The sequence below is a fragment of the Artibeus jamaicensis genome, unplaced genomic scaffold (genome assembly GCF_021234435.1).
Source record: "Artibeus jamaicensis isolate MK-2021 breed Jamaican fruit bat unplaced genomic scaffold, CSHL_Jam_final contig_700, whole genome shotgun sequence".
NCBI classification, from domain to species: Eukaryota; Metazoa; Chordata; class Mammalia; order Chiroptera; family Phyllostomidae; genus Artibeus; species Artibeus jamaicensis.
The window spans coordinates 8372045-8391498 of NW_026521930.1; the positions used below are offsets into that span (position 1 = coordinate 8372045).

Consider the following 19454-nt stretch of genomic DNA (forward strand, 5'->3'; position numbering starts at 1 on the left):
TGGCCCTACTTTTTTTTTCTCCGAGAAGAAATGCAAAAAAACAATGTAAAACTTTGGCCTTAAAACATAACGGTAGAAGGAAAATTTGAGATAGTGCTCCCTGGCATTTCATTAGTTTGGCTGAAATAAACTCGTAAAAATTATACACACACACACACACACACATACACACTATAGAATGTTATATGTAATATTCTATATACTATAGAATATTAAATTCACCAATCGGTGATGTGAGAATTATGTAAAAACGTTAATGTTTTTGCTCTGGCTGGTGTGGCTCAGTGGACAGAGTGCCAGTTTGATTCCCAGTCACAGCATGTGCCTGGGTTGCAGACCAGATCCTTGGTTGGGAACCTGCAAAAGGCAACAAATCTGTGTGTCTCTCCCATATTGATGTTTCCCTTTCTCCCTTCCTTCCCTCTCTCTAAAAATAAATAAAATGTTAATGTTTTAAAAATTATTTACCCCACAACACCATATATTAATGTTTCCTCTTTATTTATTTTTTAAAATATCTTAATTTTTATTTTTAAAAAATTAAAAAAATATTTTACTTATTTTTTAGAGAGAAGAAAGGAAGAGAGGGAGAGAAACATCAATGTGTGGTTGCCACCTGCATGCCCTCTGCTTGGGACCTGGCCAGCAACCCAGGCACGTGCCCTGACTGGGAACTGAACCTGTGACCCTTTGGTTCACAGGCCGGCACTCAATCCACTGAGCCACACCAGCAAGGGCTGTTTCCCCTTTATAAGCCTAGCAAATGCTATGGTGATCACATGCAGGGTGACTGGAAATGGGGGAGACCCCTAGGGAGGGTACATTCTGGACAGGGCCCAGAAGAGAAGCCTCTGGGGCTGACCCTGGCCTCAGTGACTCTCGGCTGCCCGTGGCCCTGTTCCACATCCCTCATACAGACCACAGCCCCCTTTGCTCTTGCCTTGGGAAGAGCACTTGGGAAGGGGCAGAACATTGCTCCTCAGGGCAATCAGCCCCCTTATCCTGCTTCCCCCATAATGGAAGAAGGGCTGGGCCAGTGCAGAGTGGCAGCCATCACCTCCACTCCTGAGAACAACTCAAGAAAATGCTCCCCAGACAAGGGCCCAAGAACCCAGTGGAAGAGCGGGAACACAGAGTTGGGGCAGGGTGTGCCCTGCGTTGCTAGCACCCACAGAACAGTTCAGCAGCACCCCTTCCAGGAAGCTCTTCTCAGGGGCCTGCGCCTTCACACCTGAGAACAGAGGGAGGGAAAGGACAGGACACCACAGCCAGAAGCCAGCCTCTTCCATGCCATCACTCATGGCAGTTGGACCCTACATCCCCCAGGGCCCATCAGCTCTCTGATGGCCACAGTCACCTCTCCTCATGGCAACTTCATCGGTAGGGGGCACTCCCATGCTTGAGGTAGACCGGCATTCATTCAGGCACACAGCTGTGCCTCACTGGTATGGGAGGGTGGGTGAGAGGTGGTCCCAAGCCTCCTCTGCTTCTCTTGGTCTCATAACACAGCCTCACAGGGGAACAGGGTGATGGGGGGATATTTCTCCACATCTCCAATTGTCCCCAGGCCAGCAGAACAGAGTCTGCCCCTGAACAGTACCTGTTGTCTCCAGGTAGCCAGGCTCTGGCTCCAGGGGCCACTGCAGACACCAGCTGAGACAGCAGAGGGATGGAGTCAGCTGGCAGCCAGCAGTTACAAGGGAATTGGAGATTGTGGTCCTCTCCTCAGGAGGAAGAAACAAATGGGTGCACAAGGCAATTTTATTCAGTTGGAAATCCATCTGGACAGGGTCCCTCTCCCTTGGTCCTGCCCCTGGCTGGAGAGATGATCATCAAAGCTGCAGGTGTCCCTGAGTTGGCTGTATCATGTCACCGTGTACAGCTCCTCTCTGTGGTTCTTGCAGATCTGATAGTGGCAGGTGAGCTTCTGTGAGCAGGCCCAGGGCTCAGCGTGCTTGTCACGTGGTGGCAGCAGGAATGCCGTACTCCCCGCCAAAAGCATGTGCCAGATGCTGTGTGTGTAGTAATAGTTGTCACTGGTCATCATGGAGGTGTAAATGGCAATGGCCACAGCAGCCATGGAGATGCCGGGCAGGAGGTAGAAGACCCAGCGCTGCCATGAGGTGGGATAGCAGTGGCGCCGGTGCCCACAGCGGTACACCTGGAGAGAACCACCATGAGAGCACTGGCACGGGGCTGCAGCTATAGCTCCCAGGGACCTGCCTGAGCCTAGGTAGCAGGACCACGAATGTGTGCTACTTGGAAAGGGCTCAAGGGCACACAGACCTGACAGGTCCTCAGACCCTGGCCTTGGAATGAAGCCACACTAGGCCCTACAAGAGTTACTGGCAGCCCTCAGCCCTGGGAGGACTCAGACCCAGGACCAGGAACATGAGCAGAATCTGTGGGGAGCCAACACTTTCTTATTCCAGGTGCCAGGAGAGGGGGTCTAGGCAAGAGCTCCTTACCCACATGGTGACCATGACCACAAAGGCAAAGAGACAAGGCCCCATCATGTTCCAGGCGCCCCTGCGGTCCAGCTGCAAAGACATGGCGAACACCAGTGTGCCCAGTAGAAGCAGAACCTGAACAAGACACAGGAACAACCACAGGGTCACAGGCCAGGGTCATCTGTGATGGCACAAGTTCCAGCAGGAGCTATCACCCCAGTGCTCCCCAGCATCTCTGCTTGCCCCCTCTTGGAGCTGCTGACACCCTGTTCTGCTCTGCCAGCAGGAAGGGAGGCACCCCTCCTCTAGTTACTGATTCACCCACAGGTAAATTTCCGAGGCAGAGCTTAGACAGGTAGGGCACCGGTCACGTGTCTCCATCTGCCAGGCCCAGCTGTGGCTGAAAAAGCCCCAAAGTGTTCCCAGCACCAGGGACTCCAGAAGCACAGTTCAGGGCTTCTCAGGGCGGTGTGGCCTAGGGTTGGAGCTCCAGCCCTCCTCTTTGAAGACAGCCCCGGGAGAGAAATGGACTAGGAAGGAATTTTCCAAGGGCGGCATCTGGACCCTCCTTCTGGTCTCTCCCTCAGCAGGCAACGGCCTCTGCTCCCTCAGAACCCAGATCCACGTGTCAGATGGTCACTCACATATTTCAGGGATGCCTTCAGCCGTGCCATGCAGAGAATGGTGACCCAGATGGACACTCCAGAGCCCAGGAAGTCGCAGTACTGCAGCGTGTCATAGTTGAGGATGCACAGCACCGCCTCCCCCGGCTGGTCACAGGCATGATAGAACTGCAGGGCAGGGCAGGGCAGGGCAGGGCAGGGCGGTAAGCAGAGGCCCAGACCTCCCCACCACCCCTGTGGGAGCAGGCAAGCCTACCGTGGAGAAGAACATGGTGTAGGCATAGACGGAGGCCTCCACCAGGAGGCAGCGGTACACAGAGAGGGTGATGGGAGCCAGGAACATGAGGTTGCTGAGGGTGAGGAGGAGCGTGGCCATCCTCTGCTGGGCCATGGTCTGGGCTGTGCTGTTGTCTGTGCAGCTCCACCCACGCCAGCCTGTGGGCCAGTACAGTGCTGAGGGGGCTGAGCTGGGGAGACTGAGGCCAGGTTTGTGGGGAGGCACTTTCGAACCTCAGGGCCAACCCTCTCCCAGGGCTCTCCAGAGAAGCCCCTCTCTCCCCTAGAAGCAGGCTGGAACAGGGGTGGGGCTTGTGTGGGTAGGTATAGGCTAGTGTGGGCAGGCATAGACAGCTATGTGGCAGGCACGAGCATATTTAAAGAAGTGTGGTGCAGGTATGAGGCAGGTGCGTGAATGTGAAGGCAGGTGTGAGGAAGGTAAGGGACAGGTGTGATAGGCGTGGGATACATGTGGGTAGGTACAGAGCAGATGGTGGGTAGTGTGGGTCAGGTATCAGACATCTGTGGGCAGGGGAGGCCAAGGCCAGAAGGCATGGGGGTGCCTTTCTGTGATTGCATGGGAGACTGAAGTTACGTAGTAGGAGTGGAGAGAAGGCATTTGCCCTTGGCTCTGCGAGGGTGCTCTCCAGCCTTGGCAGAGCGGGATAGGCTCCTAAAGAAAGGCACAAGGCTGGGAAGTCAAGGACAGGAGTGTCTGCACATATGCAGGCCTGGCTCTCACCTGCCTTGCAGCTGCAGCCCGCATACAGGTAGCCATGTCTGCGCAGTAGGAGGCACTGGCCGTACGGGCCGCAGTCATTCAAGCAGGGCACCAAGTACAAGGCGGTCTCCACGAGGACTGAGGCCTTCTCACACTCCCTGAGGAAGGGGCCACGGGAGGTCTGGCTACTGAGGTCTGCTGACCAGTCCCTGCCAGGGCTCCCATCAGGATCTTGGACACATGAACCCAGTATTGAGGCCCCCAGGCTCCAAGCCCTGGAGGACAGCAGATGTGAGATCTGCAGAAGTCAAGGTGCACCTTCCACTTCACATCGTACTGCATCCCAGCCTGTCTAGGGCTGTGTCCTGAACCAGTCTCCTTCCTTGTGTCCTGGCCCCCAAGGCTGCTTGGGGAGAGGTGGCCAGGTAGAGAAGGGAGTCCTTTGTAACTCCTGGAAGACAACTTACCCTGTGCAGCTAACAGGAAGTTGGGTCACTTCCAAACTCAGATGCAGGCAGCCCAATCATAGCCCTGAATGCAATGATTCAGCCACCTGGCAGCTGTGGGTGGTTCCCATCCTAGCCCTCAAATTCTTTTTTTTTTTTTTTTTTTCTTGAGAGAGGAAGGGAGAAAGAGATGGACTTGTTGCACCTATCCATGTATTCATTGGTTGGTTCTTGTACGTGTCCTGACCAGGGATCAAACCTGCAACCTTGGTGTATCAGGCCAATACTCCAACCAACTGAGCTACCCAGGCAGGGCAGCCTCCAAGTTTACTTACTCAGGACTCTGAGGGCATGCAAGCTGCAGGGAGAGGTACCAGTTGTCTGTCTCTGGGTAGGGGATGATAAGGTTGGCCTTGCGAGACAAGGTGCTCAAAGACAATGGATAGCCCTGGAAGAAGGCTGCAGGAGGAGCAGGAGGGCCTGGTAAGAGTGGGTGGAAGGGCTGGCAGGGGTCACTTAGCCAGATGCTGCCTGCCCATACCTGTGGTACAGTTGAGCGAAGTGTTGAAGCCGAGGAAGGGTGAGGCAGCATTCACGCAGACCATTACCAAGGTGTTGTTGGAAATCACACTCTGGAAGGAGTGGCCAGGCAGTGTCAGTCCTGAGTTCCCAGCCTGGTGGTTGGTACCGTCTGTGGTTTCCGCTGCCCAGGGACTACCCGGGTACCTCCCCTCCGGGCCTGGCAACACCCAGACTCTCATCCACCCGCCGTCCCAGTTCCTTCAGCCCTCTTCCTGCTGAAGGGACCTGTAAAATAGGCCTCCTTTTCTGCAAGTGCTGCCCCTATTATGGTCCAATGCCTGTTGGGGTCATTCTGTTGCCTGAAAGGCCACCCCAACCCAGTGTCCCTGATAAAGTCAGTACAGGAAGGCCTGAGCAGCATCACTCAGTCTGTGAGCCCTAAGCTGAGCCCAGCCACAAGGCACTCACAAACTAAGGTACCTTGTTGGCCCACAGGGAGATGGTGAGGGAGCCCCCACTGTCCATGCCTGTGTTGAGCTGCAGCCGCATCACCGAAGGCATGTCTGACTGCACCAGCACGGAGACGCTGTCTAGGGGCCTGAAGTGCACAGACACCACGTCCGTGTCTTCCCGCATGACCTGGTAGTTCATGAGGCAAAAGGGGCTGCCACCCACACTGCTGTTCCTGCCCAGGTCCTGGTAGCCAGGGCTTGGGGAGAGCAGGCCAGTGGAAGTGTTGCAGCTCTGGTTTGGACTGCTCTGCAGAAGATGCTGGAAGTTTACAATCCAAGGCCTGCAGGCTGTCAGGAGGACAAGGGGCTCAGCTGGAGGAAGGGCTGGGGATCAAAGGCAGGGGCCAGAGCCAGTCCCCACTGCGCTCCCCACCTGTGAGAACAGCTATAGCGCTGAAAGCCACCAATATGTGGGGCCCTGCCAGGCTCCTGGCGGTCACTTGCAACCACCGGTCCCAGGGCGGTGAGGGCAGCAGCAGGTAGCAGGCCTGGGTGGGGCCAGTGCAGGTGAGCACCTTCTGGAAGTTGCTGGGTAAGGTAGCTGAGCCCACCGTGAGGCGCACAGGGCAGCCCAGGGTCCCATTGGACGCACAGCCCTGCAGCTCCAGCCGCAGTTCCTGGGTGTACTCGGGGACGAAGATTCTGCAGCCAAAGGGGATGGCCTCACTCAGGCTCTGTGGCTTCCAATGACCTCCCCTCATTGCTCACACTCAGGGTGGTGGCCCCATTTTCCAGCATGACCCTGAGACCCAGAATCCCACCTTTCTCACCCGCATTAAGGACAGTATTACCACCCACTCCATCAAAACCGGAGGCTGGGTCTCCCCCAAGGTCCCCACTCACTTGAGGTAGCTGGGGTGGGAGAGGAGGGTCTGTGGAAAGGGTATGTCGGGCTCCAGGATGGAGACCTCGACTACCCGCATAACCAGCATGTCAGGCTGGAAGATGTAGGCACAGGTGGGAACAAAGCCCTAGAAAGAGAATGAGAGGTGGGGGTGGGCACGCATAGGCACGGGACGGGGCAGGACCAGAGACCCCGGGCCTGGCGGGGACGGGGCGTGGAGGTAGGAGGGCTGCAGCAGAGCCTAGACAAGGTCTGCCCTGAGGAGTTAGATAAGAGGGACAGGTCATTCCTGCACGGAAGTGTCCTGCCCTCCATCCTTGCAAAGCAAATTCCTCACCTTCACCTCAATCTTCTGGGATGAGGGGGGCAGGTGAGCAGCCACAAACCAGTCCCCAGGTGCTGGGTGGGAGACGTTGATGGAAGTGTTGCTCTGAAACATCTTGACGAAGAAGGAGGGCTGCACAGAGGTGTTGGCAGGGAAGCTGGTACCCAGTGGGTTGATGACCGGAGGGGCGCCATAGCGGAAGTACCTGGAGATGGGGATGGCAGGGTGGGCATCGGATCTGGACCCTGGGCTGGGCTCAGGCAGGTGGGCAGACAGGCACCTACACAGTGATCTCCACGTTGGCACACGTGGGGCCGCCACTCTGGGACACTTGCAGCAGCCAGCGCAGCAGTACGGTGTCCGGGGGCACTTGGAAGTGGAAGAGTCTGGCGCTGCCATACCAGCTGTAGAAAGACAGCTTCTGCGGGGACTGTGAGAACTGCTCAGACACCAGCCTGATGTCTGCAGGAAGAAGGCACTGTCAGCCAGACCAGGGGTGCCCTGTGGGTGTCTGCACCTCCATGTGGGAGACAGACAGAGAAATTGAGAGTCCCTTCTGCCCCAGCATGGCCCCTGAGAGATAGGACAAGGGACGCCATGGTGGGTTTGTTAGAGCCCCTGGGATGCCCAGCACTCCAACCAGGACCTTGGCAAAGGTTACCGTACCCCTCCAGCCCCTGGCACTTGTCTCTGGCAGCTCACCCCTCTTGACAGGTGAGGGAGTTCGGGTCTGAAGGCTGCTTACCTACTCAGGGCCATGATGACTTAGGACAGAGCTGGACTGACCCTTGACTCCTCCTTACCCAGAGAGGCAGCAAGCAGAGACACTGGGGTAGAAGGGTTCCCCAGACTGAGTGCCTGGCCAGCCATAAGGACCAGGGGGCAGCTGGCCCCCATTCTCCCATGGACATGCATCTGTGCAGAATGACACGGGGACGAGGCGGGGCTCATGGCACACAGACTGCCCCTGGCCTCACCTGGGGCTCCCTGTGCCCCGCTCTCTGCAGTCATTCTCAGGCCCCCAGCTCTGTGGCCCCCGCTCCCCTCCCCCACACCCTCCAGAAATCTGCCCTCACTCCTCACTTCCTATCATACAAGAATTTCCTGGATCAGCTCTGAGGATCTTTTGGGGCTCAGCACACAGGCCTAGACCCCCACCTGGGTGAGGTGCCTCCTAGGTGAGGCCCCTCCTGGAGTGTCCACTGACTAGGGAACAGCCTCCATGAGAGGATGGGTCCAGTCCTACAATGTAATTGCTTACCCCATGAGTGGGTGAGAATGCCCACCCAGGACCCTCTCTATTGGGGCTCCCACAGAACAGGCATGCTCAGCACTTCCATGGATATACCACCGGGCCTGGGGTCTGGCCACAAGGTGCCTGAGCTGGATGGCGGGGATCCTGGCCCCAGTACCAGTTTAGGCCTCGTGCCCAGTGTGACCCTGAGTGTCCCTTCCCCCATCTCGGCCAGACTCCTGAGGTAGATAGCACCTCCCCTTGGGTGTCCCTCCCTCCAAGGTTAATGGATGTTAAAGTGCTTCTGGAAGAAATACACTTTGGACACAGCAGGGTGCAGTCTCCCTCTGCCCCGCAGGGAGAGTTGCTGGCTCACACAACCACAGCAGCAGGCTCTGGGCCCCTTCAGTGAGAGCCAGGTAAGCAGCTAAGGGAGCCAGGTGAGTAGCCTCCTGACCCTCCAATGGAGGAATCTTGAGAAAATATAACAACCCACTCACAAGCCAGTCTGAGTTCCAGAGGAGCCCAACTTGGGGGCCATGCAGAGGCAGGCTCCATGTAGCCTAGACACACTCTAGGTGTCAGCTAGCAACGAGGTCCCACTCACCAGGCTGTGGCCTGGGAAGGCTAGGAGCCACTGAACTAATACAAACTTTTCTCCTGAGAGGATAACATGACAAGAAACAAAAAAATCTAAGTGCTAGTAAGTGAGGCAGGATAGCTCCCCACCCCTACCTCAGGACTACAGGGTCTTAGAGAAACAGTCAACCAGTGAGGCATTCAGCCCCTAGAGGTAGAGCCCCAAACTGAGAGAGGCAAGGCCCTCTGGCCCCCTACCAGTCCTGGAGTACCAGCCTGAGGATACCTGGAACAGTGATGGTAGCTGTAAAGTTTCGGCAGGTGCTCAAGGTTCCCTAAGACTCAGTGGTCCCCCACTCCCAGGGCTACAAAGCCCCTCCAGTACCAACCCTAAGTTCTGCAGCTCCATCTTCTTACCCAAGGTACGTACACTGGTATCTTGGTGAACGTACCTAACCATTAACTATTAATGCATTGGTCTGAGCCAGATGCGGAAGACACATCTCTGATAGCAGGGAGCAAGGGCCACATGTACCCCTGCCCTGCCCCGCAGCACCTCCAAGGAGACAGGGTTGAGGGGAGGACAAAGAAAGTCCCTGAGCCTGTCCTGGGAACTTGAGTGAGGGCACCCTGTTCCACACCCTCCAAACTTGGACCTGCATCCATGCAGAGCCCCTGGACACCTGCAGGTCCCAGAAGCCAGGGCTACACTGCTGTCTCTCGAGCAGGTCTTGGAGATGAGGAGCTGCCCCTGGTTTTTTTAAAATTTATTAATTTTTATAGACAGAGAGAAAGAGAGAGAGAGAGAGAGATCGATTTGTTACATTTACTTATGCATTCATTGGTTGCTTCCCATATGGGCTGGGGACTGAACCTGCAACCTTGGTGTATCCAGACAATGCTTCAACGAATTGAGCTACCCAGCCAGGGCTGCTCCAGGTTTTCCATTTCTATAAACAGCCCACCAGTGACCCCCTCATCTTACCCCACCCCCTAGGATGGAGAAAATAAGGGTGGCAGTATCTAATGGAGGAACTTAATCAGGGGTCATCTCCTGGAAATCGCCTCTCATTTCAAGCTCAGAAACCAACGTCACAGTCCTCAAAGAAATAGGAGCTTGGAGGAGCAAGATTTCAGAAAAGGAGGAGGGGTTGGGAACAGAAAAATCCAGGGGAGCTAGTCCCAGATTGTGCTGGATAAACTGCCCAACTGCAGAGGGCTGGGGGGCATCTGGGCCTTTGCAGCCTCGCCACATGGCCCTCTAGGAGTCCTGTGCCATAGAAGTCAGGGGAGCTTACTTATTCAACACTCCCAAGCCCCAGGCAGAACCCAGATGGGCACCTCCTCATCTAGCCACTATCTTGGGTCGCTGAAGGTTGAGGCCTCTCAAGGGAATAGGAACGCAAAGGGAGGGAAGCAAGTTCATCAACACCACTTGATTACCCATTTCCTCAGAACCACCCCAGCCTACCAGTCTCCCCAGGGCCACCTTGAGCGCCTCCAAGATGCAAGGCCAGCTGTTGAAAGTGACAGCAGTAGACTGGTGGTCACTGTGGGAGCAGTGGAAACATGACATTCACCTGGACCCCTACTCCAGGATCTATGCAACTTTCTCCCAACTCTGTCCCTTCTCCCCGAACAGATGCCCCTGCCCTCTGTAATCACACTGCCTAACCCTTCTTTTCAGCGGCCTCGCTGCTGGAGTCCAGGCTGAGTCTCCCTGGACGCCTCCACCCCCACGTCCCACCGCGCCGGACGTGAACGCATTGGAAAGAGGAAGAGAAGAGGGAAGGCTCGCTCCAAGGGGCCGGTCTGGCCGAACCCGGCCCTGGGGACAGAGGAGGGGTCCAGCTTGTCCTTTCCACCCCGATCGTTCCCACACGCAAGGCACTGACCTGAGCCCACAACCCAGGGTGAGGACCTGGGCACTGTGCCCGCTCCAGGTGAGCGCACAGGTGCCTTCAGGTGAGTCACAATCGCAGGCCCTCCCCCACACACTGCTCCCGCCCCGCCAAGCCTGTGCCCCCGGGATGGCGTCCGTCCATCCCCGCTCGCTCACCACTCTTCCTGGTGTCACCGGGGGCGGCAGGAGGGGGCCAAGCAAGCAGCAGCAGCAACAGCGGCCCCGCCGCGCCCCCGGTCCCGGTCCCAGCCCGGCCCATGGCTCTGCGCTTGGCCCAGCGCTACACGGACCGTGTCTCCGGCCGCCCGCTCCCGCCGCCGCCCTGCCCTGCCACCGCCGCCACTACGGGCCCTGCCGCCACCCCCGCTGCCCCGGGCTCCCATCGTCTGGGCAGCTCCCAACCACCGGCGCCCCGGGCACTTCCGCCTGCGAGGCCCCGCCCCGCCGGTAGCCGGCTGGCGAGGGACCGGGGACCGCGGAGCGAGAGGCGCTGCGGGGCACTGGGGTCGGGACCCGAAGGAAAGCGAGGGCGGGGGTGTGCGACGTGGGGGCCGATGCGGAGTCGGGAGCTGTACGGGAGAAGGGGCGACGCGTGGCGGGGTGCGATGCACGGTCAGGAGCGATCCGTGCCTGTTATTAGTACCGGCTGATGCGGGGCGCCGAGCGGCGGGGCCAACCTGAGGGCGGGGGGCGGGCCGAGGCCGCGGGGAGGGCGGGTGGGCAGGCGTAGTCCTGGGCTGACCCGGAGTCTGGAGGCGTACACGAGGGGAAGGGGTCGAAGAGAGGGGTCTCGGACTGAGGGGGACGGCGCGGGAGGATCGTGTGGTGGGCGCCGCGGACCTGCGTCAGAGGCAGGAATTCGGGCAGTGAATTAGAACGCGCAGGAGATTCCAAGTGGCAGGGGCCACGCGGAGAGCCCCAAATGCTTCCTGGAGGCGCTGGGTGGTCCCACGGGACGCAAGTGTTTGTGGGTTCACTGAATCGTGGGCCAATCGAGGAGCTGCAGGCCGCGGAGGGGCGCTGGAGGAGACACCCTGCCACAGACTGGCGAGTCCTGCACCCATTTCTGCCTCGCAGGTGCTGGTGGCCCCTGCTGCGCCCCTCAGAGCTGAACTCCCTAGCTGTCGCTCCACAAAACCACCACGAGTGTGTGTAAAAAACTACAATTTAAAGATGAAAGGCTTCGTGGACATATAAGAATTGCACATTGGTGAGTGGGGCTAACTCTTCACACTTTACACAGGGATAGATTCCAAACACTAAGGATTTATGCTTAAGCATAAATAGGAAACGATGAGAGACTAGAAGAAAACTTGGGTACATTTTTTCCAGTCTTGGGGAAGGGAAGGCATTTTTTTTTTACATATGGCCCCAAACTCAGAGTTCTCCAGAGGCAAGACTGGAAAATTCAACTAGGTGAAAATCAAGTGTTTTTTAAAGAGCAAAACTACTTAGGTGAAAATACAAGCCGTAAACTGGAGAGGACATGCTCGCACCTTGTATTACAAAGGTCCAAATTTTAATAAGATTAATAATAAAGAGCTATAAAATCAATAAGAAAAAAACCCACCCTGCAATACAAAACTGAGAATATTCCTGGACAGGAAATGCAAATGAACAAGAACAGGCTCTAACCTCCCTTCTTAGAACTTGAAATTCAAAGGTAAAAAAAGCACCCAAAGAGACGCCTTTTTCTTTCACCTAACAAATCTGCAAAGATCGGAAAGTCTGATCAAACCTCAAGGGTGCGGTTATGAGCCAACAGGCATGTTTAGTGAGCCTTGGAGAAGCCTCTGGATTCTGAGTACACAGTCTTACATCAGTTATTCCACCGATGTGCATTTTCCCTATGGAGACATTTGCAGAAGGGAACCCAAATCTTGGTAATGAGGCCATGGGGCATTCGATCCCCCGATGCCCATACTGTGACTCAGACACTATCATAACAGTGTGACTGCAGAAGGAAATCAGAAATCTCTGTACTGGTTGGAAATGGTCTACCAGATTTAGCTTCAGCTCAGAAAAGGGAAGGGAAGAACAATGTTAAGAAAGGTACTGGTTTTGAAGGGAAAAATTTTTTCTAAATTTATTTGTATGTTTCAAAGGCATGGGATGACTGGAAATGCCCAGCAGCCAGGGCACAGGTTTATCCTTGAGGAGGGAACCACATGGCTAGGGATGGAATGGGGGGTGCTATACCTGTTTGTACCTTTTGAACTTTATTCTTGGTAGGAGGCAGGGAGAGGGAGGAGAAGCTGACCCACCAAGCCCAAGGCCACTTAAGGCTAGTGAAGGGGGGTAGTGGGTGGAGGTCTAGGGAGGAAGAAAGCCCAGGGACGTAGAAAATGGGAGGTGTAAAGCACAAAAGAGACCCTTTGTTCCTTTCGAATCTAGGCTGGGCCCTAGAGGTGGGGCTCCTGCTGTTCTGAATTTAAAGAGACAGAGATCAGTTCTGGTATTTGCTGAGCTGTGCTGGGGACTGTTTCATCTAGGACCCATCCTCTGCCCCAGGCTGGGTTCAGAGGCTCCCCCCCCAGCCCTCCTCACTCCAAAAGCCTCCCCTGAGTGTGCCTCCTCAGTCTGACATTCCTGTGCCCAAGTTCTCTACCAGGTAGGAGGGGAGGCAGCAGATGCCCCCCCCCCACTCCAGTGCTCCATCTAGGGGGCTGGTTAACTAGTAGATGGACAAGGAGCCCTAGACTGGAGTCCAGACACCTCTGCTAAGTAAGAGCATAAGCAATGGAAAGAACCCAAGAACCCACCTTGAGGGGCTTCATTTTCAAGATGGGAAACTGAGGCTCAGCGACTAGAAGGCTCTGCCTAGAGACTTTTGTATATACATAGTCTTGTATTCTATCTCACAGCCTACAGAAAAGTGAATTCCAACTAGACCAGGTGGTCAACTGCCAAGAATAAAATGATCAAAATGTTAAAAAGAAACTTAGAATACATAGATAGGAAAGAATATTTTAACCAAGATGGACAGAAAACTATGAAGGAAATGTTACTTATTTTACAACATTTTCAGAAATGTTATGTAACTATAAAAAGTATGAAAGTAAAAAGCATGCTAATAGTCATCAATTAAAATAATAGACAAATGGGAGAAAATATGTGCTATGCATATGATAAAGGATTAATATACTTAGGATAGAAAGGAAATTTACACATTGAAAAAAGACCCAAAAGAAAATTTGACACAGGGTATATGAAGGCAGTTTACAGAAGAAGATAAGACAAGATGCAAATGGCATGTAACATGAAATGCTGCTAAATTGCACTTGTTTTTATTTCTTGTTCAGTTACGTTTCTCCTGCCTTTTTCCCCATTGCTCACCCCTACCCCACCCCCAATTCCAGTTGATCCCCCAACTGTTTGTGTTCATGAGTCCTCCATTCGTGTTCCTTTTCTTGCCCCTTCCCCTTCTTCCCCTCTTCCACGCGTTATTCCCCTTCCCCTCCCCTTGCACTTGTTTTAATACAAAGTAAAATAAGACTGAGTCCTTATCAAAAGCAGCACAGGTAGCCTTCCCAGGATGCAGAGCCTCACACTTGGCTGGTGGGAATGTGAACCCCCAAATTTTTGAAGGTTACTGTGGCAACATTAAAATGTAATAGAAAGGTGCCCTCTTAGCACAGTAGGCAGTGCGTCAGTCTCATATCTGAAAATGTAATAGAAAGCACAAAAACCTAAGGACAGAAACAAGGGTATTGGCTGCAGAAGTGTTTGTATTACTGTCAGAGTTTCCCTAGGTATTGAGGAGGAGCAAAGGAAACTAGACACTGAGCTTCATAAAATGGGGAACATAAGCTAAAGCTTCCTTCCCCAGGGGATTACAGCACTGCTCTGCCAAGGGGAATTAATACTCCTCCCTTCCCCCATCCACTACTAGACTGTTGGGGGGCACCAGGGGAGGTGCTGGACCACAGTGGCCAGCCAGTCTGACTAAGGGGTGTAAACCCATCTAAAACCTTTGAAAGTTGAGGAAGTTGACTAGTTCTTTTGAAAAGCACCCAATCCATCCCAAACTCAAACTAATGTAATCCCAGAGGGAACAAAGAAGCTACTCCGTTGCTCATGACTTTGCACAGATGCACTTGCCTGTTCTTTCCACGGCCGTGTGGCCCCAGCCGCCATGCAACTTCACAGGCAGGCTTTGGGTTGGAGGCTGAAATGGACCACAGCTGGAAACACGCTAAGCTGGCCAGATGCTGGACCGGACTTGAAAATATTTCCACCTTTGTGCCCCAGGAGGACTGCAAGCAATCAAGAAGGTATCTGAGCCATTGTGTTCCAGGGAGAGACATCCTGCAGTCCAGGACACAGGACACAGGAGACAGATAAAGAATCAATCGCCCATCAGTAGACTGAGTGCAGGCTGCGAACCAAAGGGTTACCAGTTCAACTCCTTAGTCAGGGCACGTGCCTGGATTGCAGGCTGTGGTCCCCAGTAGGGGCCACATGAGAGGGAACCTCACATTGATGTCTCTCTCCTACTCTTTCTCCTTCCCTTTGCCTCTCTCTAAAAATAAATAAATAAAATATTTAAAAATATGTTTTAAAAAATAAAAATAAATAAAATCTTTAAAAAAAGAGTCAGTCACTCAGGACACAGTTAAAAGGATGCTAGGGCAATTCTTAGACTGCAGCGTTCATCTGATTAACCTCTTTCCTGAATTCCAAATCCCTGATCTATACTTTTTTCCTCCTTATAAAAAAGGCTAGCTTAAAAGAAAATATAAGACATTCTTTTAGGGCACATAATCTGCCTTCTTCTCAGATCGCCGGCCATCTGAATAAAGCGCTTATAAAGATTTAGTCCCTGTCTCTGCTTATTGGGCGGTGGTGACAGGCAGCATGAATGCTGGCTTTTTCAGTTTCGGTGGGATGTTGGAAACCCAGGGGCAGCTTCACTCCCCACGTGAACAAGCCGCGCCACACCACAGCGTCCTGTGAGTGGGTCCTCGGAATGCTTTCCTTGTCATCCCATGGAAGAACCTAATGCCCACTGACACCATTTGTAATTGCAGAAACTTGGGAGCTTTGTGAGGGGGATGGGTGAATAAATTATGACATATTAATATATGATGAATTTTTATGCAACTTTTACACAGGTCTATGGGTCTTCTGAAGGAATATTAATAAAGTAGGAAAATCTAATTGCTGGATAATGTGGATACATCCCATTTCCAGAACGGAACACCCTTGGACCCTCTCACTACCTCTGTGAGTGTCTGTGAGTGTGGTCCAGACGGGGTGCTGTCCGTCCGAGCAGAGGGGAGGGCTGCTGGAGGGGGGACATGAACATTTCCCCACAGACAGTCTGTGTCTGGCCACAATGAGCACTGTTATATTTGCTTTAAATAAAAATTCTAAAGGTTAACAAAAGCAGGAAAAAAACCCACTACGATTAAATTTTATCCAAATAATTGTTGGAAGAGCGACAGCACTTGGATTTCAGGGCCTCTCTACCCACCCAGGGGAGGAGGAGGAAAAAGCGCTGCCGGTGCCCTTCTGCGGCCTTGCCCCTCCCACCTGCCTCATCACTCCCTCGTCTCCCTTCCTTCCTTCCTGGTTACCACGGGCGCTGGTGCCACTGCCCTGGAGCCAGCCTTATCTCCTGCCATTTCCCTTCCAGCTCTAGGCGGGTGCTCAGCTCTGCACACATTACAGAAATGACTGAGGCCCTCGGGCACCCTGGTTGCCGCCGTACCCTACCTGTCCCTGACCCTCCCTGGGCTCCTCCTCCAGGTGCATCCTGGGTGCAAGGCTCCGTGAGGACTCCAGATCTGTCCGTTTATGGCCTCCTAATCTACAGACGCGGGGTAGCCTGTCGCCCACCCCACGGCAGCCTTGAAGGAAGGGAGGAACTGGCTCAGACCTTAATGTGGTCTGGCACGGAGGGGTGGGTGCAGAAGTCGCTTTCCCTCTTTGTCCCAGTGTCCCAATATATCAGCATAAACCAGACCAGGGTGGCCAGACATCTGGATTTCATAGGAATAGTTTTTCCAAAAGTTTAAAGAACAATATAGGGTTTCTGAATCTTTATTTTACCAAAACAAAGTTTTTCTTAGGTCCAACTAAGATCTAATATTATCATTTCATAAAGAAAAATCATTTTCAGTGGTCTCAGAATTGTTTGTGTCAATTGGTCACTTAAGTAAAGACTGGTTAATGATTATGATACACAGTAAAATCTTCAGAAGGAAAGAGAATGCTTTGTGGACCACTTATTGGTGTTTTTTGTATGTGGCAGTTTCTAAGTTATTAGTTGTTTTTTTTAAAGATTTTATTTATTTATCTGTAGAGGGGAAGGGAAGGAGAGAGGGAGAGAAACATCAATGTATGGTTGCCTTCGTGCATCCCCTGCTGGGAACTGGCCTGCAACCCGCTATGTGCCCTGACTGGGATTCGAACTGCGATTGTCTGGTTCGCAGGCCTGAGAAGTTATTAGTTTTTAAAATCAGTTTTTTATAAGTATATATTTTAAAGATTTTATTTATTTTTAGAGAGGGGGAGAGGAGAGGAAAAAAATCGACATATGGTTGCCTCTCAAGCGCCCCCTACTGGGCACCTGGTCCAGCACCCCAGGCGTGTGCCCTGAGCTGGAATTGAATAGGCGGTTTGCAGACTGGCATTCAGTCCACTGAGCCACACTAGCCAGGGCTAAAATCAGTACTTAAAAAAAAAAAATTCTTTCCCCCACATCTAAAATCAGTACTTTTTAATGGGAACAACTTGACAAAAAAATCTGTCACAGAATTTTGAGACCCATTCAAACAAAGTTCAATGAGGAAAAAAAAAGTAATTTTCCAACCAAAAGTAGGAAGTACATATTCTTAGACTTATGCTTAAATGAAGGTTTGTTTTGTCTTGTCTTTTGAAGTTCAGCATGTAGGTCTTATCCCCATTTGATCTGGGCACTTGTGTACCAGAAGTTGAAGGGCACAGATGGTGCTCACAGGGCTCTTGGCCTACATGGAACTGGGAATAAGGTCCAGCCACGCGAGAGCATGGTGACCAGAGCAAATTCCTGGTCCCCTTCCAAGGGGGCACAGCAGAGGTTGATGAGGCAGAAAATGGCTGCCAGAGCGGGAGGCCCCAAGAATTATGCTCTCATTTGATGGCTCCCTTGGGACCTGGGCTGGCAGGTGGGAGTGAGGCTATCCGGGCCCCTCCTCCTAGAGAAAGCAGCCCACCTTTCCTGGCTTCTCCCTTCAGTGACCTGAAAAGGGGTGAAAAGACGTCTAACATGTCTAAATTAGAGTCCGGGGGGAAGGATTGAGGCTGGGAGGTGGGAAAATGGAAACAACTGTACTTGAACAACAATTTAAAAAATGCAAAAAAAAAAAAATTAGAGTCCAAAAGAGGACAGGAAAGAGGGGAGGCAGAAAAATTACGTGAAGAAATAATAGATAAACAGTCTCAAATCTGGTGACAGACATTAATTTACAGACTCAAGCGGCTCAGTGAAGCCTCAGAAGAATCAACACGAAGAACAGATGCAGGCACATCACAACCAAGTACTGAAAACCAAACGTGAAAAGATTAAAAGCAGCCAGAGAAAAAATGACATTCAAGGGAACGACAATTTTTATGACTTACGACTTCTCATCAGAAACCACAGAGGTCAGAAGACAGTGAAATGTCATCTTTATAGGGTTGGAAAAAAGAAAAAACTCCTGTCCACCCATAAGTGTATATCTAGCAGAAAACATTCTTTAAGAATGAAGACAGCCATGGTTCAGTTGGTTAGAGCCTCATCCTGATATACTGAGGCTGTGGGTTCAAGCCCATATCAGGGCACATAAAAGAATCAACAAATGAAGGCTTCAAGAAGTGGAACAACAGACACTGACTACTTGCTCCTGGTCCATGAAGTTTTCCTTTTCTCTGCTTTCAGGCCCTCCAACCATGCTCCGTCAGATCATGAGTCAGGCCAAGAAGCATCCAGGCTTAGTCTCCCTCTTTGTATTTATTGGAGCCGGGGTGCTGGGGCAGTGCGGTATGTCACGGGCCTGGCCTTGTTCCATCCAGATGTCTGTGGGGACAAAAAGGATAACCTGGAACTCTAGAACAAGCTGGGTCCCAACGAGCAAGATAAGTTCTACTCAGTGAGTGTAGATGACAGCAAACTGAAGAAAGGTCCAGCGTGCTAAATGAAATGCTTCAGTATAAAGCTGCTGAAGATGAAGGTCTGCGCAGTTTTCCATTTAATCCTCTGAATGCACGAAATCGTGTCGGTGTATTCTGTTGGGGTTTACACCGACTAGTAAAGGTTTGAAACTTGGAGAAAAAAAAAGAGTGGAACAACAAATTGTTTCTGGTGTCTCTCCCTCTCCTTCCCTTTCTCTCTCTTTAAAATATCAATTTAAAAAAAATTGAAGCGTGGAAACAGTTTTAGATAAAAGAAAACCAAGAGGGTGTTGCCAGCCAATTTGAATAACAAAAAATGCTAACAAGATAAATCTTACAGCCCTGGCTGGTGTAGCTCAGTGGATTGAGCGCAGGCCTGCAAAGCAAAGGGTCGCCCTGGTTCAATTCCCGGTCAGGGCACCTGCCTGGGTTGCGGACCAGGTCCCCAGTAGGGGACACATGAGAGGCAACCACACATTGATGTTTCTCTCCCACTCTTTCTCCTTCCTGTCCCTGCTCCCTAAAAATAAATAAATTAAATTTAAAAAAAGATAAATCTTACATTATCTTAACAAAGAGACACACAATAATGAAGAGGGTGGGCGAAAACTTCTGGAGATGCGTATGTTTATGGCATATGCTGTCACGATGATTTTACAGTTATATACTTGTCTCCAAACTCACCAAGTCATACACATGAAATATATACAGCTCTTTGTCAATATTTAACGACTCCGTTGGTGTGAAAATGAATATAACCTATGTTACGTTCATATTATTATTTATATATTTTCTTCTGACTTTAACAGAAATTGACATACTCTTCCATGAGCCCTGCAAGGTTTGAACGGTGGGGGTTGGGGACGCAGGAGGTGGGATTGGG

At 52.3% G+C, this 19454-nt stretch overlaps 1 protein-coding gene and 1 pseudogene across 1 annotated transcript; one reads left to right on the forward strand and one right to left on the reverse strand.

Annotated features, from left to right (window-relative positions):
* Positions 1-1743: 1743 nt before the first annotated feature.
* On the reverse strand, positions 1744-10799 carry PGAP6 (post-GPI attachment to proteins 6). Its single transcript, XM_037157225.2, has 13 exons — positions 10592-10799; positions 7004-7181; positions 6732-6924; positions 6394-6521; positions 5924-6192; positions 5519-5838; positions 5058-5148; positions 4852-4975; positions 4092-4228; positions 3330-3508; positions 3095-3241; positions 2469-2585; positions 1744-2161 (listed from the first exon to the last, which is right to left on the reverse strand). The coding sequence occupies exons 1-13, from the start codon at positions 10692-10694 to the stop codon at positions 1865-1867; spliced, it is 2283 nt and encodes a 760-aa protein (XP_037013120.2). The 5' UTR covers positions 10695-10799; the 3' UTR covers positions 1744-1864.
* On the forward strand, positions 10420-19408 carry LOC119058191 (cytochrome c oxidase subunit NDUFA4-like; annotated as a pseudogene).
* The last annotated feature ends 46 nt before the right edge of the window (positions 19409-19454 follow it).